Source organism: Phyllobates terribilis, unplaced genomic scaffold (assembly GCF_046119375.1).
Source record: "Phyllobates terribilis strain yellow unplaced genomic scaffold, ASM4611937v1 Scaffold_4__5_contigs__length_816908805, whole genome shotgun sequence".
In the NCBI taxonomy this organism is placed as follows: Eukaryota; Metazoa; Chordata; class Amphibia; order Anura; family Dendrobatidae; genus Phyllobates; species Phyllobates terribilis.
Window position 1 is genome coordinate 37,550,689 of NW_027362764.1, and position 23,683 is coordinate 37,574,371.

General features: G+C 39.8%; 1 protein-coding gene across 1 annotated transcript in view; it reads left to right on the forward strand.

Annotated features, from left to right (window-relative positions):
• ANKMY2 (ankyrin repeat and MYND domain containing 2) overlaps window positions 1–19,177 on the forward strand; it is a 34,655-nt gene extending 15,478 nt beyond the window's left edge. Inside the window, exons 3-10 of the mRNA XM_073677260.1 lie at window positions 58–196; window positions 2,543–2,641; window positions 3,702–3,862; window positions 5,458–5,669; window positions 7,683–7,818; window positions 9,539–9,667; window positions 11,043–11,184; window positions 17,704–19,177. Of these exons, the coding sequence (XP_073533361.1) occupies window positions 58–196; window positions 2,543–2,641; window positions 3,702–3,862; window positions 5,458–5,669; window positions 7,683–7,818; window positions 9,539–9,667; window positions 11,043–11,184; window positions 17,704–17,855 (1,170 nt within the window). The 3' untranslated portion in view covers window positions 17,856–19,177. The remainder of the gene's footprint in view (window positions 1–57; window positions 197–2,542; window positions 2,642–3,701; window positions 3,863–5,457; window positions 5,670–7,682; window positions 7,819–9,538; window positions 9,668–11,042; window positions 11,185–17,703) is intronic.
• Window positions 19,178–23,683: the final 4,506 nt, after the last annotated feature.

Here is a 23,683-nt window from a genome sequence, read left to right on the forward strand (position 1 = left end):
TCCTTCTAAAGTGACACAGACCTGATCCATTTCCCGTTTGTGTCTTTCTCGTTTCAGCATGGAATGACCCCGCTGATGCACGCGGCGTACAAGGGGAAGGTGGAGATGTGCAAACTGCTAGTCCAACATGGAGCAGACGTCAACTGCAACCAGCACGAGCACGGCTACACCGCTCTGATGTTCGCCTGTCTGTCAGGTAGGGGGCACTGTAAGCAAAAATGGAACTGCCTCATGTTACCCCGGGCCCAAAAGCAGCTGAGCTCGGAGTGAAAGCATATGTGTATACTTGTGCAAAACAACGCTTTTTTTTTTTTTTTTTTTTAAACTTTTTTTTATTTTTTATTACCAACTTTGTAGCTTTGTGTGGAAAGATCCAATGCAAACCTGTGTGTCTCCACGGTAACAGACTACAAACAAACCCCACGTAGTCTGATCCTGCTGTCATATTATACTTCATTCCCTCTTCCTCTTGGTACAATCTAGACTGCCGAAGAGGATTCATTGAGAGCGAAGTAACACATGGCTTAAAGGGGTTAACTTAATAGCTTCACTGCCCATGATAAAAGAAAAATACTTAATACTCGTCTCCCAGATCGGCGCCGTTCCTCCAGTGTCTGTGCTGTATTCCTCGGTGGTCACATATTACCTTTTAAAAAGTTGCTCCTTTTTTTTTTTTTTTTTTTAATCAATAGAACCATAAAAGACATTGTTAAGAGCATTTACATGTCAGACTTCTGTGCTCTCCTTACCTTAAAGAAAACTTGTTAATAATGGTCACTCTTTAAGACACCAATAATACACATGAAAATAAGAAACTTTGTAATATATCTTATCAGAGAAATCTGCTTGATCATTCATTCTCAATTCTTTGGTAAAATCTGTATTCAGTGATGATAGATTGTCCCATTACTAAGATAGGAGATGACAGTTGGTGCTTATAAAGTTCTATGGAGAGGGAGGAGCTTGGGGCAGAGCCAGATGGGGAAGGTGGAGCATGGGGCAGAGCCAGATGGGGAGGGAGGAGCTGGGGGCCGAGCCAGACGGGGAGGGAGGAGCTGGGGGCCGAGCCAGACGGGGAGGGAGGAGCTGGGGGCCGAGTCAGACGGGGAGGGAGGAGCTGGGGGCCGAGCCAGACATTGTGCTGAAAGTTCTCCTGAAATGACAGTTATACTTCTCCATAGAACTTTATGAGCACAAACTGTCTTCTCCTATCTCAATAAAATGTAACATTCTGTCTTCACTGAATACAAATTTTACCCGTGAATTGAGGTCTAAGGGGAAACGTTTTTCTCCTTGGGGAGAGTGACAAGCCAAGCGTGGCATGTCAGAGTGAGGAGACTTATAAGCCATGCATGCTCCTCTGGGAAACTAAATATGCCAAGTGAACCCATGAATTGAGCGTTCTGAGAATGAAAGATCAGCTTTGTTACAAAGTTTCTTATTTTCTTGTGTTCCATTGATTTATGGGGGAAAAAAATTGTTAAACTACGGTTACTCTAAACTACAGGGGAGACGGCCATGTCTTTAGATTCAGCATCTTCTCCGCCCACAGATCACTTAGTGGATGATTATCGTCGTGTTCTTGCTTATAATGGCTGCTCTGTGAGCCCCCCGTACTGACATTGAGGGCCCCATTATCTGATTAGTCAGAGATCCTGGATGTCACATGCAGCAACTATTCAGCGCAGCAGCTGCTAATGATACGCTGCTGCCTGCCGCCACCGCTGCCTACACGTGTCCATGTACTCTATGGATATAGATACTAAATATATGGTAAAGGGGCTCTCCGTCATAGATAACAGGGCCTCATCGTACACCCATATGATAAATACTGTGATACTTTTCTGCTGGAGTTCCCCTTTAACAAATGTTTCCTTGCTGTTAAATGTCTTTGCCGGAGATAAAATAAAACTTATTGTACATTGAAACCTTTTGCAGCTAGCCCTTCAGCCACAGCAGAGGGTTTGTTACAGTGCATCATGTCAGAAGTCATCATCTAATCTACATGGATACATTGTAAAGTAGCTGCAGGCCCGAGGTCGGCTCCAGATCTGTTTTCATTCACTGACCGCAAGCAGAAATCTTTAAAACAATGAGAATTTAAATCACAAAAAGTGCATTAAGTAGATGCGGAATGTTCCATTGTGACAAGATAAGGCTTTATTAAAGGGATCCTGGCACTGGGTTTGGGCCACTAGTCCTATAACTTGTCGTTGTGTAGTCCAGGCTTCATGTTTCAAGCATAATCATGTCCTCATTAACTGTAAAATACTGATAAAACTAACTCCCCCAACACAAGGCATACTGTCAACTCACTGAGGAGTCAGGTTACAGCTGCCTATTGAAGTCTATGACAATAGGAGAAAGGAGGAGTGAGAGAAACGGAAATACAGGATGCAAGTCATAAATGGCCAGAAACAGTGTTATTCCTCCGCACCTGACACCACCGATACTCTTAAAAGTCCACTTTGCTTTGTAAAAATGGCAGCGGTTCTCCATTTCCCATCTTGGAGGTGTAATTACATGAGTTTTTGTGTCCTAGGGAAAAAAGAAATTGTCTGGATGATGTTAGAGGCCGGGGCCGACACCGACGTGGTTAATTCTGTTGGCAGGACGGCCGCACAAATGGCAGCTTTTGTAGGTAAAACCTTTAATGTTGTGTTTAACTTTGTTGTCCTGTGTTCTGCTTTCCTCTCTTTCTTCAATGAAGATAATAAAGGGTTGTTCGAATTGGATAATTTAGTGGTTATTTTCCTTGAGCTCCCCCTAGTGGTGGCTGCAGACAGAATCTTATCATGTATCTCTGTATACAGGGAGCTCCCCCTAGTGGTGACTGCAGACAGAATCTTATCATGTATCTCTGTATACAGGGAGCTCCCCCTAGTGGTGGCTGCAGACAGAATCTTATCATGTATCTCTGTATACAGGGAGCTCCCCCTAGTGGTGGCTGCAGACAGAATCTTATCATGTATCTCTGTATACAGGGAGCTCCCCCTAGTGGTGGCTGCAGACAGAATCTTATCATGTATCTCTGTATACAGGGAGCTCCCCCTAGTCGTGACTGCAGACAGAATCTTATCATGTATCTCTGTATACAGGGAGCTCCCCCTAGTGGTGGCTGTAGACAGGATCTTATCACGTATCTCTGTATATTTTAGAACTGCATTAGACAATAATTTGCACACAGGGCTACATTATTTTTGTGATACAAAGCATTGTGAATTTTGTTGCCTTTGTTTGTTACAATGTATCAGTGTAGGTAACACATACCCATATAGAATTGCCCAGACTGGATACAGCTGTATCCAACTCTCAACTGTGAGAAATATGAGGCCTTAAAATGTGTTCTGCCTTCTCCCCGATCATCGGACAGGACAAGCCTTTGTTTGCTCCCTCCTTTACCTTATACACCGTCTTTCTTATTTCCCCTCCCTTGTATCTCCCCTGGGGCCATAGTCCATTACCTCTATGGGATTGGTCCCCAACCCTATGATTTACCAGCTGTTGCAGAACCACAACTTCCAGCATGCCCTGATAGTCACAGATGGTTTTGCATTGTCTGGAGAGCAGAGAGCACTGTATGATCTGTCTGTATATAGGATCAAATCATGGCGACCTCGTCTACCCGAAATGCGTCAGTGTCGCCCCCCAGAGCCTGCACATGACTCTTGGACTTCCCTTTTCCTGTCTTTATCTCCCAGGTCAGCACGATTGTGTCACCGTCATTAACAATTTCTTTCCGCGTGAGAAGTTGGATTATTACACCAAACCGCAAGGACTAAATACAGAACCAAAGTTACCGGTGAAGCTGGCGGGACCACTGCACAAGATCATCACCACCACCAACCTCCACCCAGTCCAGGTAAAGCTGGGGGTCACGCCTGTGTTCTGCGGTCCGCCATGTGTATTGTGCTGTGTCCCCTCAACGGCTGCTCGGGATGTGGAGTCTATTAATGTTTCTGCTTTGTATCTTTTTTTTTTTTAGCTTTTGGCAGCGGTTAATTTTCACTTTTGCTCTTTCTTTGTTTCCTCGTCTTCCAGTTGCCACAACTTTATTTTTTATTATTTTTGCTTTTCCATCGCCATATGAAGATTATTTGTAGGACGAGTTGCAGTTTTGAATGACCGCATAATGTACTGAAAAATGTTGAAAAAAATTCCAGGTGTGGTGAAATAAAACGCAATTCTGTCAATGTTTTTTGGGTTCCATTTCCACGGCATTTAGTTTGCAGTAAAAGTAACCTGGTGTCATTATTGTTCAGGTCATTACGATTACTGTGATCTCAAACATTGCACTTCTTTTTTATTATTATTATTTTTATGGTTAAAATAAAAATATTGGTTTATGTCGCCATTTTTTGAGATCAATAACTTGATCTGTAAACCGTACTGTGAGCTGTGAGAGGGCTGGTATTATTTAAAAAAATACTATTATTATTTAATTTATAAAGCAATATTTTTTGAGTTCTGCCCGCTTGTTTCATGAACTACAATACTAACATATTGAGGTTTATACAGTGGCTAAACTTAGAGCCTGCGGCTGGGTTTCATAGGAGTGCCACAGGGACCGCCATGGGCGCATTCAGCAGGCCTCGTCTGCCATGTTAGCACCCCGCAATCGCCTTTCTCCACACAACTCCACCCGTAACCTACATATACATCACACATTGGGAAGAGATTAAAATACATATTTTCTCTTTCTCTGCTTACCAAGGGGTGCGGGCTCTTCCTAGTGTGATGCTGAGCCAATCGGATGTCTCTTTACTTCTGATGTTACTCCCCTCTCACAGTCAGAGAGAATCTGCAGCTGCACCCCCCTTCATCCCTCTAGATTTGTTTTCTTTTGTGATTGAGGAGGTTTCTGAACATCATTACAACTGATGCAGAATGCAAGAATATCTATCAGTGTAAATGGCAAATGTTATCAGTAAGATTAGTCTGATTGCACAGAGATCTGTTTGTGTAAATTCAGCTTAGAGGGGTTGTCCATAATGAAGGCAATTTTATATCTTAAATGCATGTACTTTGGGCTAAAATAATTTTTTGCATTTGGGTTTTATTAAAAATGTTGCACTGTTTGGCTTTTGCAGCCTTTTTGTTTCCCTGCACCTAAAACCATGATGTGGTCTGTCGTACATCAGCCGAGAGGAGCTCAGAAAAAAAAACGATAACAGTTACAAACACTCCTGTCAGCTCATTAGAATGAGCTCACTGGTGGTTTCTCAGTTAACTCATTTTGCAGCCAGCAATAGATGTTGCAACGCAGAAGCTATAGAAGCCAAACGGTGCAAAATCTTTACTGAAACTCAATGATAAAAATGATTTTTAGCCTCCAAATACATACATTTTATTAAAAAAAAAATTGCCCCCAAAGGTTCACAACTTCTTTAAGTTGTTAGAATAATAATTTTTATGTAAGTTAAAAAAAAAAAAATTCTGGTCCAATCTGTTCTCCAGATAATTTTTTTGATAAAAGACAACCCGCTGCTGTTGGAAGCGGAAGCTCTGAAGAGATGCAGCGCGGTGCTAGACCTGATCTGCGAGAAGTGCATGAAGCAGCGAGACATGAACGAGATCCTGGCCATGAAGATGCATTACGTCAGCTGTATCTTCCAGAAGTGCAGCGCTCATCTGCAGGAGCAGGAGAATCTGGATCCTCTCATTAAAAGGTCTGCATTGGAGCTGTGTACACAAAACGGGAGAGGTTTAATCAAGACAATTTTTGCAAACTTTCTGCATTTTCTATTTTAAAAGCTATGCAGTAATACATATTTTTAATTGTATGTAATCATTACCCTATTCTAGATCTTTCTTTACTCCACCCACATCCAGAGCTGCATTCACGATTCTGCTGACTTCCTGATTCCAGAGAAAGTTGAGCTAATGATGATTCCACTGCTCGAGCTGCTATGATCCAAGCCGTGCCTATTAAAGGGTTACTCCTCAACTTCATACATGGATATTGCCAGATTGTGCTCTTTAAAACAAGCCCTTTTGCAATTTACTGCTGGTTAAAATTTGCAGCTGTTTTTGAGAGAGAAACATTTTTCTTTTGTTTTACAGCTTGTTACCGTGGAGACCGACCACCGCTGCTGTCTAGCTTGTAATCATTGGATCATGCTGGCTGGCATTGGGGAGTAGCGGTACACTTAAGCAATGCTGGCCAGCTACAAAACAGTCGATAGGAAAAAAAGAGCTTGTACGTTCTGCTTATCATCTGATGTCTAGCAGCGGTGGTCGGTCTCCAAGGCAACAACCTGTAAACAAAGAAAAAGTATTTATATGTCAGCAACAGCTGAAAATTTTAATTAGCAGTAAATTGCAAAATTGCTTGTATTTACACGCTCCATCCAACAATCCCCAGTTATTAGGATGGGATTAACCCTTTTAAATGTAACCGGCATACATTTACTGTTGATGTGTGCACTAACCATGCGGAGCAGACGCCGTGCAGCAGACGCCGTGCAGCAGACGCCATGCACCCAAGATGGTGCAAAACTACACACTCACCCTTCCACTGGCCCAATGGGAATAGAGCAACTGCGAATTTAGTACTTCCAGGGCCAAGTACCTCAACCAGTGGCCCCCCGCTTCTGGCGGGCCCCCACAGAGAGGAGGTAGTGGCAAGTTTAGGAAGCTGACATTCCATCGAGGTACAAGGCAAGGAGACCCAAGGGTCCCACCCTGACCTCTCCGAGAGTTTCCTTGGGGCCAGATGATCGGCTGGTCCCAATCTGGCTTCTCCGAATGTCTCCATGGGTTCCAGGAGACCGGAGGGTCCCACCTGGCAACCCCAAACAACATATCCATGGGGCCAGGTGACCAAGCTGGTCTCCCCAAATGCATCCATGGGTTCTCTGATGGTCAATGGAGCAGATCCATATCCTTCCAGTCAGGGCTGTATACCCTTAGGCCAGAATCATGTAGAGTCCAAATCTGTGTCTCTCTAGATTGAGCCATACTACCAAGCTGATGTTCTGAGGAGTGTCTCTGATCTTTGATTCTCCTTGTAAAAGTCTGCCTGCTACAGAGGCATACGTTCCTTAAATAGTCCAAAGTTGTTCTTTCAAGAACACATCCACAGGGCAAGGATTAGGGATGATATTATTCCACAGAGCTCAGGTGTCATTGTTTGAGCATTTAATCAATTTACATAGTTGGTGTAGCAGGGGGCTCTTTAAATCAACATCTAGCTGGCTTTAGTATAATATGCAATTAGCATAGTAACAAACATTGTTTCACGACCAAGAGAAGACAACATTCAAGTTGATACACATAATCGTATGTCTTTTTTGACCAGCCACAGAAATACACATACATTCAGAAGTCAACACAAACACAATAGTGTATTTCTCTTGGCTTAACAAATCTAGACATCTGGCTGATTAAGATAAGAAGCTGTTTCGTCACACCTTGCATGGACGCCCACTTTCCAGAGCGCTGTGCATGTTGTGATCTGCTGGTCGCCGCAGGTCTATCTGCAGCCTCAGGTCTCGCTTTACTGCAGTCTCAGCTAATGGAGAAGATGTTCATTGAGCCTTGTATCTCACAGAGCAGCGGGTGCTGTTATTTGTGGGCTCCTCGGGGGCCGCCCTTATCACACCGTGCGCCTCTTACCAGTGTATAATCACTATTCATTCCTGGTCATAACCATTTTCGTTCCTCTCCTTGTTCTCATTTAGCTTACTGAAGGGTCGAGATGGCGACTGCTTTCCCGTTTTCCAAGAAAAGTTCATAAGGGAAAGTATCCGGAAATTTCCATACTGCGAGGCCACACTCCTGCAGCAACTGGTCCGAAGCATCGCTCCTGTGGAAATTGTAAGGACGTTACTGGGATTTGGAAATATCGGACATATTGTTTTAAATGGGGTCATTTCCAGCTACTGCAACAGAACTATGTGTTCCTTATGGGAGCCATATTTGTTCTCATCAGACTTATTTCTCCTCTTGTCCTCCCTCTGTCAGCTCTTCATGTCAGCCAATCAGATGAGTAGTTGAATGGTGACATCAGCAGAGTAGGAAGTAGCTAGCTTCTCCGCTCCTTCTGTCAGCCAATCAGATTAGTAGTTGAATGGTGACATCAGCAGAGTAGGAAGTAGCTAGCTTCTCAGCTCATCCTGTCAGCCAATCAGATTAGTAGTTGAATGGTGACATCGGCCAAATAGGAAGTAGCTAGCTTCTCCGCTCCTCCTGTCAGCCAATCACATTAGTAGTTGAATGGTGACATCAGCAGAGTAGGAAGTATCTAACTTCTCCTCCTACTTGGGATGCACAAGACATCGAATAAAATCTCCGCAGTTTTCCCCATAACGCGACATGATGTATTACTATGTCATTTGCTTAGAACATCATAGTTATGGAGTAGGAGCTGTGTCCGGTCGATCACTTGCGGGCGCCGGCTGTATTATACAGTGGATACCCTGCTCTAACAGCCAAGATTGGAGAGATTGCCATCTTGGTTGTTGTACCTCCTTAGATGCTGTAGTCGATACCGACCGTGGCATCTAAGAGGTTGGACAAAGAGAGAGTGCTCCCTGCGCCACTCCGTTGGCACGACCCGTATCTACCATCTTTTATGTGCCTATTGGGCAGGCACGGTCAAGTCAACCTACTGGGTTGCAAAAAAAAATAATAAAAGGATCAAAACTTTGAAAAGTTTTCAGAAAAAGTAAAAAAAAAAAAAAGAAGAGAAACCCTTTGTTTTGTTTTTTTCTCCCCTTTTTACAAAATGAAACCGTAACAACTTCTATATGAAAATAGTCACGATATTTATCAACCACATTAAAACGCCGACAGTGGAAGTAGAAAGAGGCTAAAAAAAAAAAAGTCCTGCAAAAGTTAAAAAAAAAAAAAAAAAAAAAATCTAAGCTGATCTCTCTGTAATCGTAACGTCATAAAATGAAAATGGCACCGATGAAAAATTACAAATTGTCCTCAACAAACAGGCCGTCATACGACCGCATCAGTGAAAATATACAAAAATTGTGACTTATAAAAAAAAATGCTGAAATAAGTAAAAAGAAAAAAAGGCAAAAAAGTGATTTTGTAACCTTTTTATCTTTTTCTGCGCTCCTCTGTGTTGATTTATGACCGCATCAGCATGTCATCTGGACTTTGATGTGGTCAAAAATCAGCTGAGAAAAAGACAGAAGAGTTACAAACACTTCATCAGAATGAGCTCAATGACCAGTTCTTAGTTAACTCATTCTGCAGTAAGCAACGTACAGGGAAATAAAGAGCTTGTAAAAGCTGATAGGTGCAACATTTTTAATGAAACCCATTTGCAAAATAATTATTTTTAACCCAAGATATACCGGTATGCATTGAAGTTAAAAAAAAAAAAAAAACTCCAGACAGTGGCCATTTTCTAAATATAATTTATTGATTTATCCTATAAAGAATATTTTGGCCTTATCTTCTGGGTGACAAACTATATATGGCCACCATGACGATTCCTTGATGGCATATAAGCCTTGAACTGCAGAACTCATTTATTTCTGTGCCTTGAATGATTTTAATGTATTTTTGGTTTCTCCAGGGTTCTGACCCCACGGCGTTTTCCGTGCTGACACAAGCAATTACCGGCCAGGTGGGCTTTGTGGATGCTGAATTTTGCACTACATGTGGCGAGAAAGGCGCCGATAAACGCTGCTCGGTTTGCAAGTTGGTGAGTCTTCCTGCATTTCCCTGTGACCGCATCAAGGCATTAGTTTAACTTTTCCTCCCCAAAGTGCTATAGATGCTCAAAAATGTGCTTTTTTTTAATCACTTCTCTCCTCAGACCTTACTGTCTCAATACGAGGTATCATAGATCGTGCTGAACTTTAGGCAGAGGTGGGGTTTTGCTAATTAAGGCTCCTCGGGGTGGGACATGCAGCTGAAACAGAGGATTAGCAATGGGGTGGCGATGGTGCCCATTGCAGTTCCCTGGAATTGACAAATCCTTTGAACACATTTCTGTCTTTTGACTTTTCATAAGTTCCCTCCCCAACTTTATAGTGTAAAAAAGTGACTAGATAGGCAAAAACCATGATGAAATGCTGCCCTGTAATAGGCTCCACACTGTTATATGTTCACATTGACGCCTCTGCTCCCTGGGAAAGGATCTAAATTCGTATATTATCCAATTGCATCTATGGGGTAGATGTGTTTAAAGCTCCAGAGCCTCTTTAATTTTTACTTCATTGGAAAAACTTGGCTGCTCATTTCCAAAATACAGCGATGCACCTGCCTATGAGTTGTGTGTGGAACTGCAGCTCAGCCCCATTCAGTTCATCAAAGCTGAGGTGCAGTACCGCATACCACCCACGGACAGGTATGGCACGGTTTCTGCAAGTAAGTCAACTTTATTTTTTGTAATCTCTACCAGTTTTAAAAAAAAAAAAAAAAAAAAAAAAGCAGCGCCACGTCTTTCCGCAGTTCATGCCTGGTATTGCAGCTCAGTTCCATTCACTTCAGTGCAGCCCATGGAAAATTGCGGCGCTGTTTTTACAAGAAAGCAGCTATGTTTTTGCAATGCTGGACTCCTGGTCACATCACCCAAATATTAGACTGAGGCCAGAGAAAATCCTTTCCACTAATATTAAATACTTAAAGTGGGATTCCCATCTTGGAGAAGTGCAGGCGCCCCTTCTATTGCCACCACCTCTTTATGAAAGTTACAATCCCCATAGAAATCAATGGAGAGGCAGCTGCATTTCCAAATGCTACTTTCCATTGATCTCTATGGGATTTATAAAAGGAGCCGAGTAAGCCGCAGTAGGCTGTCCCCATAATTCCCATAGACTTGAATTATTTCCCGATCGATGAGGGTTACATCTGCCATAATTCTTCAAGATGGCACTACCCCTTTAAGACTGTATCTTATTGAGGATGTTTGCATGTTGCTGCCATCTAGTGGTCTTATAATGTAACTATCTCTTTAAATTTGCTGTGACTGCAACATGTTCTCCCAAACTGTTGTGGAACTCCAAGCAGAAGCATCATGGGAGTTGGCGCCACACATTTCAGGCTTTTTACTGTCCTGTTTCCTCATCCGTCAGGTCATCTACTGCGGCCAGAACTGTCAGAAACTTCACTGGTTCGCCCACAAGAAAGTCTGCAAAATCCTGAAGGAGAAGCGAGAGAAGCAAGAACTGGAGGCGTCCAAAGAGAAGAAGAGGCAGGAAAAGCTGGCCGAGAAAGGTCCGTGGAGAAAGACCATTATTAGTGATCGCTGTCGGTGGATGGAAAAAATGTTTAACATCTGGAAGCTGCAAACACATGAACTTCTCACAGCTGAGGGTTTGTTACAATTGTATCCAGTCCAGATAATTCTTTAGAATTTACCTGCACTGATACATTGTAACAAACCTTTCAGCACAGGAGGGAATTTTGGACTTCACATGTGGTTAGCTCAAACAGGATTATCTACACTGGATGTAACATAGTAACAAACCTTCAGCTGTGAAAAGTATAAGGTCAGCATGTGTTTTCAACCTCCAGATAGAAAAAAAAAAACTATTCCGTTCACTGACAACAAGCAGATTTTAGGAATATGGTGAAGAAATCCATGCTATACAGTGGTGTGAAAAAGTGTTTGCCCCCTTCCTGATTTCTTATTCTTTTGCAGGTTCGTCACGTAAATGTTTCAGATCACAAAACAAATGTAAATATGAGACAAAGATAACACAAGTAACCACAAAATGTAGTTTTAAAATGAAGGTCTTTATTATTAAGGGAAAAAGAAATCCAAACCTACAGGGCCCTGTGTGAAAGAGTGATTGCCCCCCACCTCCCTCTTAATTTATGTTTTAACTGTGGTGTATACATCTTTGGGAAGCAGAGTTCAATTTCCCCAGCCACACACAGGGCTGATTACTGCCACACCTGTTCTCAATCAAGAAATCACTTAAATAGGACCTGCCTGACAAAGTGAAGTAGACCAAAAGATCATCAAAAGCTAGACATCATGCTGCAAAGAAATTCAGGAACAAATGAGAAACAAAGTAATTGAGATCTATCAGTCTGGAAAAGGTTATAAAACAATTTCTAAAGCTTTGGGACGCCAGCGAACCACAGTGAGAGCCATTATCCACAAATGGCGAAAACATGGAACAGTGGTGAACCTTCCCAGGAATGGCCGTCCAAAATTACCCCAAGAGCGCCTTGACAATTCATCCAAACAACTACAGGCCTCACTTGCCCCAGTTAGGGTCAGTGTTCACGACTCCACCATAAGAATGAAACTGGGCAAAAATGGTATGCATGGCAGAGCTCCAAGACGAAAACCACTGCTGAGCAAAAAGAACATAAAGGCTCGTCTCAGTTTTGCCAGAAAACATCTTGATTATCTCTGGACTTTTTTGAAAATACTCTAACGAGACAAAAGTTTAACTTTTTGGAAGGTGTATGTCCCATTACATCTGGCATAGAAGCAGCACAGCATTTCATAAAAGGAACATCATACCAACAGTAAAATATAGTGGTGGTAGTGTGATGGTCTGGGGCTATTTTGCTGCTTCAGGACCTGCAAGACTTGCTGTGGTAAGTGGAACCATGAATTCTGCTATCTACCAAAAAATCCTGAAGGAAAATGTCCGGACATGTATTCGTGATCTCAAGCAGAAGCGCACTTGGGTTATGCAGCAGGACAACGAACCAAAACCCACCAGCAAGTCCACCTCTGAATGGCTTAAGAAAAACAAAATGAAGACTTTGGAGTGGCCTAGTCAAAGTCCTGACCTTAATCCAATTGAGATGCTGTGACATGACCTTTAAAAAAGCGGTTCATGCTCGGAAACCCTCCAATGTGGCAGAATTACAACAATTCTACAAAGATGAGCGGCCAAAATTCCTCCAGAGCGTTGTAAAGACACAAACATTTGATTGCAGTTGTTGCTGGTAAGGGCCCAACCAGTTATTAGGTTTAAGGGGCAATCATTTTTCACACAGGGCCCTGTACGTTTGGATTTCTTTTTCCCTTAATAATAAAGACCTTCATTTATAAACTGCATTTTGTGGTTACTTGTGTTATCTTTGTCTAATATTTACATTTGTTCTGTGATCTGAAACACTTAAGTGACAAACATGCAAAAGAATAAGAAATCAGGAGGGGGGCAAATACTTTTTCACATCACTGAACATATGGACAGTGTTTTAAAGAGGACCTATCACTTGCCATAAATATGTATATTTTACCTGGTGTAAATGCCGCTGTTCTCCTGAATCCGGTGATGTTTTTCTTTTCTTTCTGCTCCTCTCCGTTCCTGAGATATTGCCCTCTCTTCCTTTGTATATAAATCTAGTCTTATTAGCCAAGAGGGTGTGATCCTCAAGTTATATGTGGGCTTCTACGTAAAGACAACACCCCTCTGGCTAACAACACAGCAATTACATACAGAGAAGAATGGGCCATATCTTATGAACGGAGAGGCGCAGGAAGAAAAGAAAAACGTTGCCGCATTCAGGAGAACAGCGGCATTAACACCAGATTAAAATATTACGTACAGGATTTATAGGAAGTGACAGGTCCTGTTTAAAGGGGTGTTACAATGGTGTGCAATTAAAATGTTTTTTTTTTTAGATTTGTGGTGTTTTGGCCCCTGTGTTACAGAAGTCTCTCACTTTTAGACCACCTGGTTATAAAAAAGACAAATAAAACACAAAACCCTTCCAAAAGCCGTCTCACTCTCTAAACATCCACAATCAGCAAGCTGTATGCTTTCCCTGCAGTGACCTCTACAGGTGCAATCAAGAATTACATCTTGGCCATTCAAATGTATGGGACTCCTATGAAATGGAAAAACCACCAAACTGAGAGCGACTCTTGGTTACAATAGATCATCACTGATGTTCGGGTGGCCATATAGGACGTCGTAAATAAGCTTTTCCCCTTCCAAGTAGTTGGAAAACCCTATAAAAAGCCATTTAAGAACTCAACCAGGTCTCTTCTTCCAGAGTTTGGACCCCCATTAATCATAACCTCATAAGCCCCTTTATGTACTATCTTTTCTGCGGCGCCCTCCTCCTGTGTTCCCGTGACAATTTTTTTCTCGGCGCAGCAGCGCTCCGCATCTCCCGTCATGACACGACGCGTAAGAACAAGATTGTAGCTGCTGCTGCTGAGAACGGAGGACGGAAAGAAACTGTACATTGTCCTCCATCACCCGGAGACTCTGAGGATAATTACCTCCAACCTCGGGAACGGAAGGAACCATCCGGGTCTGACAGAAAACTCTCATTATACTTTTCACTTCTCTCCCAGAAGTATATAGTATAAAGAGCCGCCATCTATACTGAATATTCATCTGATGTAGATTTATTACTAATATTAAAAATAGTCATTCATCATATAATGCCGCACAATGGAGCCAAGAAATTATATTCAGGTTGTCCTTGGAGAAACTGTGTACTGTCATCTCCTGCTGATTAATACTTCTATATACATAAAAAATGTTTAAGCTTCTTCACAATATAACTATTATAATACTGCCCCTATATACAAGAATATAACTACTATAATACTACCCCTATGTACAAGAATATAACTACTATAATACTGCCCCCTATGTACAAGAATATAACTACTATAATACTGCTCCTATATACAAGAATATAACTACTATAATACTGCCCCCTATGTACAAGAATATAACTACTATAATACTGCTCCTATGTACAAGAATATAACTACTATAATACTGCTCCTATGTACAAGAATATAACTACTATAATACTGCCCCTATGTACAAGAATATAACTACTATAATACTGCTCCTATATACAAGAATATAAATACTATAATACTGCTCCTATGTACAAGAAGATAACTACTATAATACTGCTCCTATGTACAAGAATATAACTACTATAATACTGCCCCTATGTACAAGAATATAACTACTATAATACTACTCCTATGTACAAGAATATAACTACTATAATACTGCCCCTATGTACAAGAATATAACTACTATAATACTACTCCTATGTACAAGAATATAGCTACTATAATACTGCTCCTATGTACAAGAATATAACTACTATAATACTGCTCCTATGTACAAGAATGTAACTACTATAATACTGCCCCTATATACAAGAATATAACTACTATAATGCTGCTCCTATGTACAAGAATATAGCTACTATAATACTGCTCCTATGTACAAGAATATAACTACTATAATACTGCCCCTATATACAAGAATATAACTACTATAATGCTGCTCCTATGTACAAGAATATAGCTACTATAATACTGCCCCTATGTACAAGAATATAACTACTATAATACTGCCCCCTATGTACAAGAATATAACTACTATAATACTGCCCCTATGTACAAGAATATAACTACTATAATACTGCCCCCTATGTACAAGAATATAACTACTATAATACTGCCCCTATGTACAAGAATATAACTACTATAATACTGCTCCTGTGTACAAGAATATAACTACTATAATACTGCTCCTATGTACAAGAATATAACTACTATAATACTGCTCCTATATACAAGAATATAATTACTATAATACTGCCCCTATATACAAGAATATAACTACTATAATACTGCTCCTATATACAAGATTATAGTAATTATATTACTGCCCCCTATGTACAAGAATATAACTACTATAATACTGCCCCCTATGTACAAGAATATAACTACTGTAATACTGCCCCTATATACAAGAATATAACTACTATAATACTGCCCCTATATACAAGAATATAACTACTATAATACTGCCCCTATATACAAGAATATAACTACTATAATACTGCTCCTATATACAAGATTATAGTAATTATATTACTGCCCCCTATGTACAAGAATATAACTACTATAATACTGCCCCTATGTACAAGAATATAACTACTATAATACTGCTCCCTATGTACAAGAATATAACTGCTATAATACTGCTCCTATGTACAAGAATATAACTACTATAATACTGCCCCCTATGTACAAGAATATAACTACTATAATACTGCCCCCTATGTACAAGAATATAACTACTATAATACTGCCCCCTATGTACAAGAATATAACTACTATAATACTGCCCCCTATGTACAAGAATATAACTACTATAATACTGCCCCCTATGTACAAGAATATAACTACTATAATACTGCCCCCTATGTACAAGAATATAACTACTATAATACTGCCCCCTATGTACAAGAATATAACTACTATAATACTGCCCCTATGTACAAGAATATAACTACTATAATACTGCCCCCTATGTACAAGAATATAACTACTATAATACTGCTCCTATGTATAAGAATATAACTACTATAATACTGCTCCCTATGTACAAAAATATAACTACTATAATACTGCCCCCTATGTACAAGAATATAACTACTATAATACTGCCCCCTATGTACAAGAATATAACTACTATAATACTGCCCCCTATGTACAAGAATGTAACTACTATAATACTGCCCCCTATGTACAAGAATGTAACTACTATAATACTGCCCCCTATGTACACGAATGTAACTACTATAATACTGCCTCCTATGTACAAGAATGTAACTACTATAATACTGCCCCCTATGTACACGAATGTAACTACTATAATACTGCCCCCTATGTACACGAATGTAACTACTATAATACTGCCCCCTATGTACACGAATGTAACTACTATAATACTGCCCCCTATGTACATGAATGTAACTACTATAATACTGCCCCCTATGTACAAGAATGTAACTACTATAATACTGCCCCCTATGTACAAGAATGTAACTACTATAATACTGCCCCTATGTACAAGAATGTAACTACTATAATACTGCCCCCTATGTACAAGAATGTAACTACTATAATACTGCCCCCTATGTACAAGAATGTAACTACTATAATACTGCCCCCTATGTACAAGAATGTAACTACTATAATACTGCCCCCTATGTACAAGAATGTAACTACTATAATACTGCCCCCTATGTACACGAATGTAACTACTATAATACTGCCCCCTATGTACACGAATGTAACTACTATAATACTGCCCCCTATGTACACGAATGTAACTACTATAATACTGCCCCCTATGTACACGAATGTAACTACTATAATACTGCCCCCTATGTACAAGAATGTAACTACTATAATACTGCCCCCTATGTACAAGAATATAACTACTATAATACTGCCCCCTATGTACAAGAATATAACTACTATAATACTGCCCCCTATGTACAAGAATGTAACTACTATAATACTGCCCCCTATGTACACGAATGTAACTACTATAATACTGCCCCCTATGTACAAGAATGTAACTACTATAATACTGCCCCCTATGTACACGAATGTAACTACTATAATACTGCCCCCTATGTACAAGAATGTAACTACTATAATACTGCCCCCTATGTACAAGAATATAACTACTATAATACTGCCCCCTATGTACAAGAATATAACTACTATAATACTGCCCCCTATGTACAAGAATATAACTACTATAATACTGCCCCCTATGTACAAGAATGTAACTACTATAATACTGCCCCTATGTACAAGAATGTTATTCTACTGCAATTCTAATTGCATCCACATGGTGGCGCACCTTACTGTATGGACAGGCATGTTGTGCTGCAGATTTTTACTCCTTATAATATGAAGTAGATACAATATAACATTATTATTATTATTATTATTTTTCTTCTTTCTCTTTCCAGAGCTGAAATCTGCTGAATCGGCCTCTTTACAGGAGGAGGATAATGGTGAAAGTGAAGCTTCCACAATAAAAGAGTCCGACTCCACGATAGAAGAGACCGCGACCACACCTGATCCCACCCACCCGGACGCACAGGAGGGAGCGGGACCGTGATCTGACCGCTGCGCTCCTACAACGCTCTACACTGTGGACATGAAAACCTACATCCTGCTGCTGTAGAACTACAAGTCCCAGCTGGATACGAATTCTACAATGGAGGGAAGGACGTATAGCAGCGATTTGTAGAGTTCTGCGGTCCCAGCACTGCTCCACTCTCCACCGATATCCTCCAGCCACATCAGGACCATGTGACTAATAAGGGAGCGCACTTTTCACTGATGGTGACTTTTCTGTTCCTGGGAAAGCTGGGTGATGACTAATATGGTTGTAATGGCAGCTGTCACATTAATTATCACTCAGATTTCCTGGATTCTTGGATGGCCACTCCATGTAATTATACCGCAATATGGTTACAGGAAGGCACTGCAGCATTAATGGCAGGTTCCTGGAACTTTACCATTGATGATCTAATAAAAGTAAAGGTCAGTTAATATCTTGGTGGGGTCGGCACCAGACACCCCCACTGATCATCTGATTGATGGGGTCGTAGCGCATCAGAACTTACACAGCGCCATACATTTTGTAGTGGCCGGGAGCGGTACTGCAGCCTCTCTCCTTTCATGCCGACAGCACAATGTCTGTAGCATGTTCAGGGCCGATGTGCGGCGGCTCATTGCATAAGCTGATCGGGGGCGGTGTCAGGAGTTAGACCCCTTCCACTACTCCTGGAACCCACCATTAATGGGGTACTCAAATTTACATACATTTTCCACTGGATTAGTAAAAATTGTTAATTTGCTGTGAATCCCACCAATCACCGAGAGGGGGGGGAGGGGTAGAATAAAGCAGACGTCCATGTGCCGTGCTCCTGTGATAGGCGGTGAGTATGGGGTGATGGGTGGTGATTATGGGGAAATCGCTTTAATAAATATTACTTTTCTGTATCTCTGAGTGGCGATCAGTTGATTAACAGGACACTGCTTTCACGTCCTCACCCAGCTTTCACGTCGTCACCCAGCTTTCACGTCGTCACCCAGCTTTCACGTCGTCACCCAGCTTTCACGTCGTCACCCAGCTTTCACGTCGTCACCCAGCTTTCACGACCTCACCCAGCTTTCACGACCTCACCCAGCTTTCACGACCTCACCCAGCTTTCACGACCTCACCCAGCTTTCATGACCTCACCCAGCTTTCCCAGTTTCCTCAACGACAAATACCATTTGGCAGTTTTCCATTCTGTCACCCATTGTGAGAGCTGGAGTGGTGGCCTCACTGGTTGTCAGTCTTGGCCTGTACTTTTCGGTGACAGTGGTATTTCATGGTGCTGCAACTTTCACCGGGATAGCAGAAGTGAAGAATAAACTTTCCAGATTTTTTTTTTTTCTTTTCTTAAAGTGACATTAAGAATCTCTCTATTCTTGAGAACGGAGAACATTTTCAATGGGAATTAAATTGCAAAGTTGTTCGTAAAAACACTTTACAATTTTACCCATTTAAAGAAGTTGTTCACAACTTTTTATTATCCCCCCCCCCAATGTATTCCCCCGTGGCCCCTGAGGGATTTTGTAGTTACCTTGTATTGCAAGGATTTATAAGCTCTAAAAAATCCCAGCTATGGGGAATCCTAGCGCTAAAGGTCCCATTCATCATCTTATGTTACTTTCCTTTTTTACCGTTTGGTTTCTGAGGTTTGCTCCAAAGTGTTGACAATATTACACGCAGGTTCGTAAATTCTGCAAAAAAAATACTTTTTTTTATTTTTTCTTTGACTTTTTTTTTTTTCCGTCTTGTAGAGAAAAAAAAAAGTCCCGTTAACTTGTTCAATGCAACTTTAACATTTGCGCAAAAATTTCTGATGGTTTTTTATTTTTGTGCAAAATTTGTGCTACTTTTTTAAAGAGTCCCAAGTAAGGAGACGACTGCAGCAATCTGGACTACAAAAACAGCCGCCATCAAAATAGAACTTGGAGCAGAACCAAAAAAAAATAGGCACAAAAACAGTAATGAATTGTGTCCCAAGTGGTAAGATTCCCTGCAGCGCCACCACTGGAGAAAAGAAGCATTACACTGGGCCAAGTATTATCGACTGACTTGCTCTAGGCCTCCAGAGAGCGAAAGACGCTCTTCATAGCTTTTCATCACTCTGGGTCAAGAGAAGATGAACTTGTAGAAAGTTACTCCAAAGTTTTATTAAGTCAGAATTTCCCCCAAAAAAGGAATAAGAAAATTGGTTTTCAAATCTGAACATCCCCTTTAAGGCAAAATCTTCATAGATGATTCGATTTTTTTTTTTTACTAGATCATTGGTAGCGAGGAAGAAAAGTTAGTGATTTCTTGATGTCAATGAAGCTTCAGGAGAAGACCCAATTCATCGGGGAGGACCATGGCTAGAAAACCTATGGTACTCACAAGTCACTGAGGACCCAAACAGAAGACGAGACGTTGTGAAGAGCCCAGGAAAGCCGCCATATGGTCATGAGGAGGCTCCAACATCCCGACCTCTCATAACATTCTGCACAATGTCCAACTTCTCTCTCAATGACGACATTTTCGGGATTATACACAACAGATGTTCTGTGCGGGTTACGTAAATGTTTTTTGTCCGTTAAGATCAGGTAGACATGTGGCTGCTCTTCCAAGAAGGTTACTGAAGAAAAAGCCAAAACTAAACCATGTCAACATTTTCAATTGGTAAAGTTTGATTTGTTAATAGAACGTAGAACCTGTTTACAAAGGTCTTTACAAACCGATGTGTGTGAGCCTGTCGTGTATAGCGGTATAATCCAGAGAGCATGGAGGGAAAGCAGAGCACCGCCACATAGCACACCGCCTCCCCTCACACCGAGATGATATTCAAACAAGCAGGCCTGCATTTACAGGTCCTTAGCCATAGGGGGCAGTATTATAGAAATTATATTCTTGTACATAGGAGCAGTATTATAGTAGTTATATTCTTGTACATAGGGGCCGTATTATAGTAGTTATATTCTTGTACATAGGAGCAGTATTATAGTAGTTATATTCTTGTACATAGGGGGGCAGTATTATAGAAATTATATTCTTGTACATAGGAGCAGTATTATAGTAGTTATATTCTTGTACATAGGGAGCAGTATTATAGTAGTTATATTCTTGTACATAGGAGCAGTATTATAGTAGTTATATTCTTGTACATAGGGGCAGTATTATAGTAGTTATATTCTTGTACATAGGGGGCAGTATTATAGTAGTTATATTCTTGTACATAGGGGCAGTATTATAGTAGTTATATTCTTGTACATAGGAGCAGTATTATAGTAGTTATATTCTTGTACATAGGGGGCAGTATTATAGTAGTTATATTCTTGTACATAGGGGCAGTATTATAGTAGTTATATTCTTGTACATAGGAGCAGTATTATAGTAGTTATATTCTTGTACATAGGGGGCAGTATTATAGTAGTTATATTCTTGTACATAGGAGCAGTATTATAGTAGTTATATTCTTGTACATAGGGAGCAGTATTATAGTAGTTATATTCTTGTACATAGGAGCAGTATTATAATAGTTATATTCTTGTACATAGGGGCAGTATTATAGTAGTTATTTTCTTGTACATAGGGGGCAGTATTATAGTAGTTATATTCTTGTACATACGGGCAGTATTATAGTAGTTATATTCTTGTACATAGGGGGCAGTATTATAGTAGTTATATTCTTGTACATAGGGGGCGGTATTATAGTAGTTATATTCTTGTATATAGGAGCAGTATTATAGTAGTTATATTCTTTATACATAGGAGCAGTATTATAGTAGTTATATTCTTGTACATAGGAGGCGGTATTATAGTAGTTATATTCTTGTATATAGGAGCAGTATTATAGTAGTTATATTCTTGTACATAGGGAGCAGTATTATAGTAGTTATATTCTTGTACATAGGGATCAGTATTATAGTAGCTATATTTTTGTATATAGGAGCAGTATTATAGTAGTTATATTCTTTATACATAGGAGCAGTATTATAGTAGTTATATTCTTTATACATAGGGGCAGTATTATAGTAGTTATATTCTTGTACATAGGGGACAGTATTATAGCAGTTATATTCTTGTACATAGGGGCAGTATTATAGTAGTTATATTCTTGTACATAGGGGACAGTATTATAGCAGTTATATTCTTGTACATAGGGGCAGTATTATAGTAGTTATATTCTTGTACATAGGAGCAGTATTATAGTAGCTATATTCTTGTATATAGAGGCAGTATTATAGTAGTTATATTCTTGTACATAGGGGGCAGTATTATAGTAGTTATATTCTTGTACAGAGGGGGCAGTATTATAGTAGTTATATTCTTGTACATAGGGGCAGTATTATAGTAGTTATATTCTTGTACATAGGGGGCAGTATTATAGTAGTTATATTCTTGTACATAGGAGCAGTATTATAGTAGTTATATTCTTGTACATAGGAGCAGTATTATAGTAGTTATATTCTTGTACATAGGGGGCAGTATTATAGTAGTTATATTCTTGTACATAGGGGGCAGTATTATAGTAGTTATATTCTTGTACATAGGAGCAGTATTATAGTAGTTATATTCTTGTACATAGGAGCAGTATTATAGTAGTTATATTCTTGTACATAGGGGCAGTATTATAGTACTAATATTCTTGTACATAGGGGCAGTATTATAGTAGTTATATTCTTGTACATAGGAGCAGTATTATAGTAGTTATATTCTTGTATATAGGAGCAGTATTATAGTAGTTATATTCTTGTACACAGGAGCAGTATTATAGTAGTTATATTCTTGTACATAGGGGGCAGTATTATAGTAGTTATATTCTTGTACATAGGAGCAGTATTATAGTAGTTATATTCTTGTACATAGGGAGCAGTATTATAGTAGTTATATTCTTGTACATAGGAGCAGTATTATAGTAGTTATATTCTTGTACATAGGGGGCAGTATTATAGTAGTTATATTCTTGTACATAGGGGCAGTATTATAGTACTAATATTCTTGTACATAGGGGCAGTATTATAGTAGTTATATTCTTGTACATAGGAGCAGTATTATAGTAGTTATATTCTTGTACATGGGGGCAGTATTATAGTAGATATATTCTTATACATAGGAGCAGTATTATAGTAGTTATATTCTTGTACATAGGGGGCAGTATTATAGTAGTTATATTCTTGTACATAGGGGGCAGTATTATAGTAGTTATATTCTTGTACATAGGAGCAGTATTATAGTAGTTATATTCCTGTACATAGGAGCAGTATTATAGTAGTTATATTCCTGTACATAGGAGCAGTATTATAGTAGTTATATTCTTGTACATAGGGGGCAGTATTATAGTAGTTATATTCTTGTACATAGGAGCAGTATTATAGTAGTTATATTCTTGTACATAGGGGGCAGTATTATAGTAGTTATATTCTTGTACATAGGAGCAATATTATAGTAGTTATATTCTTGTATATAGAAGCAGTATTATAGTAGTTATATTCTTGTACATAAGGGGCAGTATTATAGTAGTTATATTCTTGTATATAGGGGCAGTATTATAGTAGTTATATTCTTGTACATAGGAGCAGTATTATCGTAGTTCTATTCTTGTACATAGGAGCAGTATTATAGTAGTTGCATTCTTGTACATAGGGGGCAGTATTATAGTAGTTACATTCTTGTACATAGGGGCAGTATTATAGTAGTTACATTCTTGTATATAGGGGCAGTATTATAGTAGTTATATTCTTATACATAGGAGCAGTATTATAGTAGTTATATTCTTGTACATATGGGGCAGTATTATCGTAGATGTATTATAGTAGATATATTCTATTACATAGGAGCAGTATTATAGTAGTTATATTCTTGTACATAGG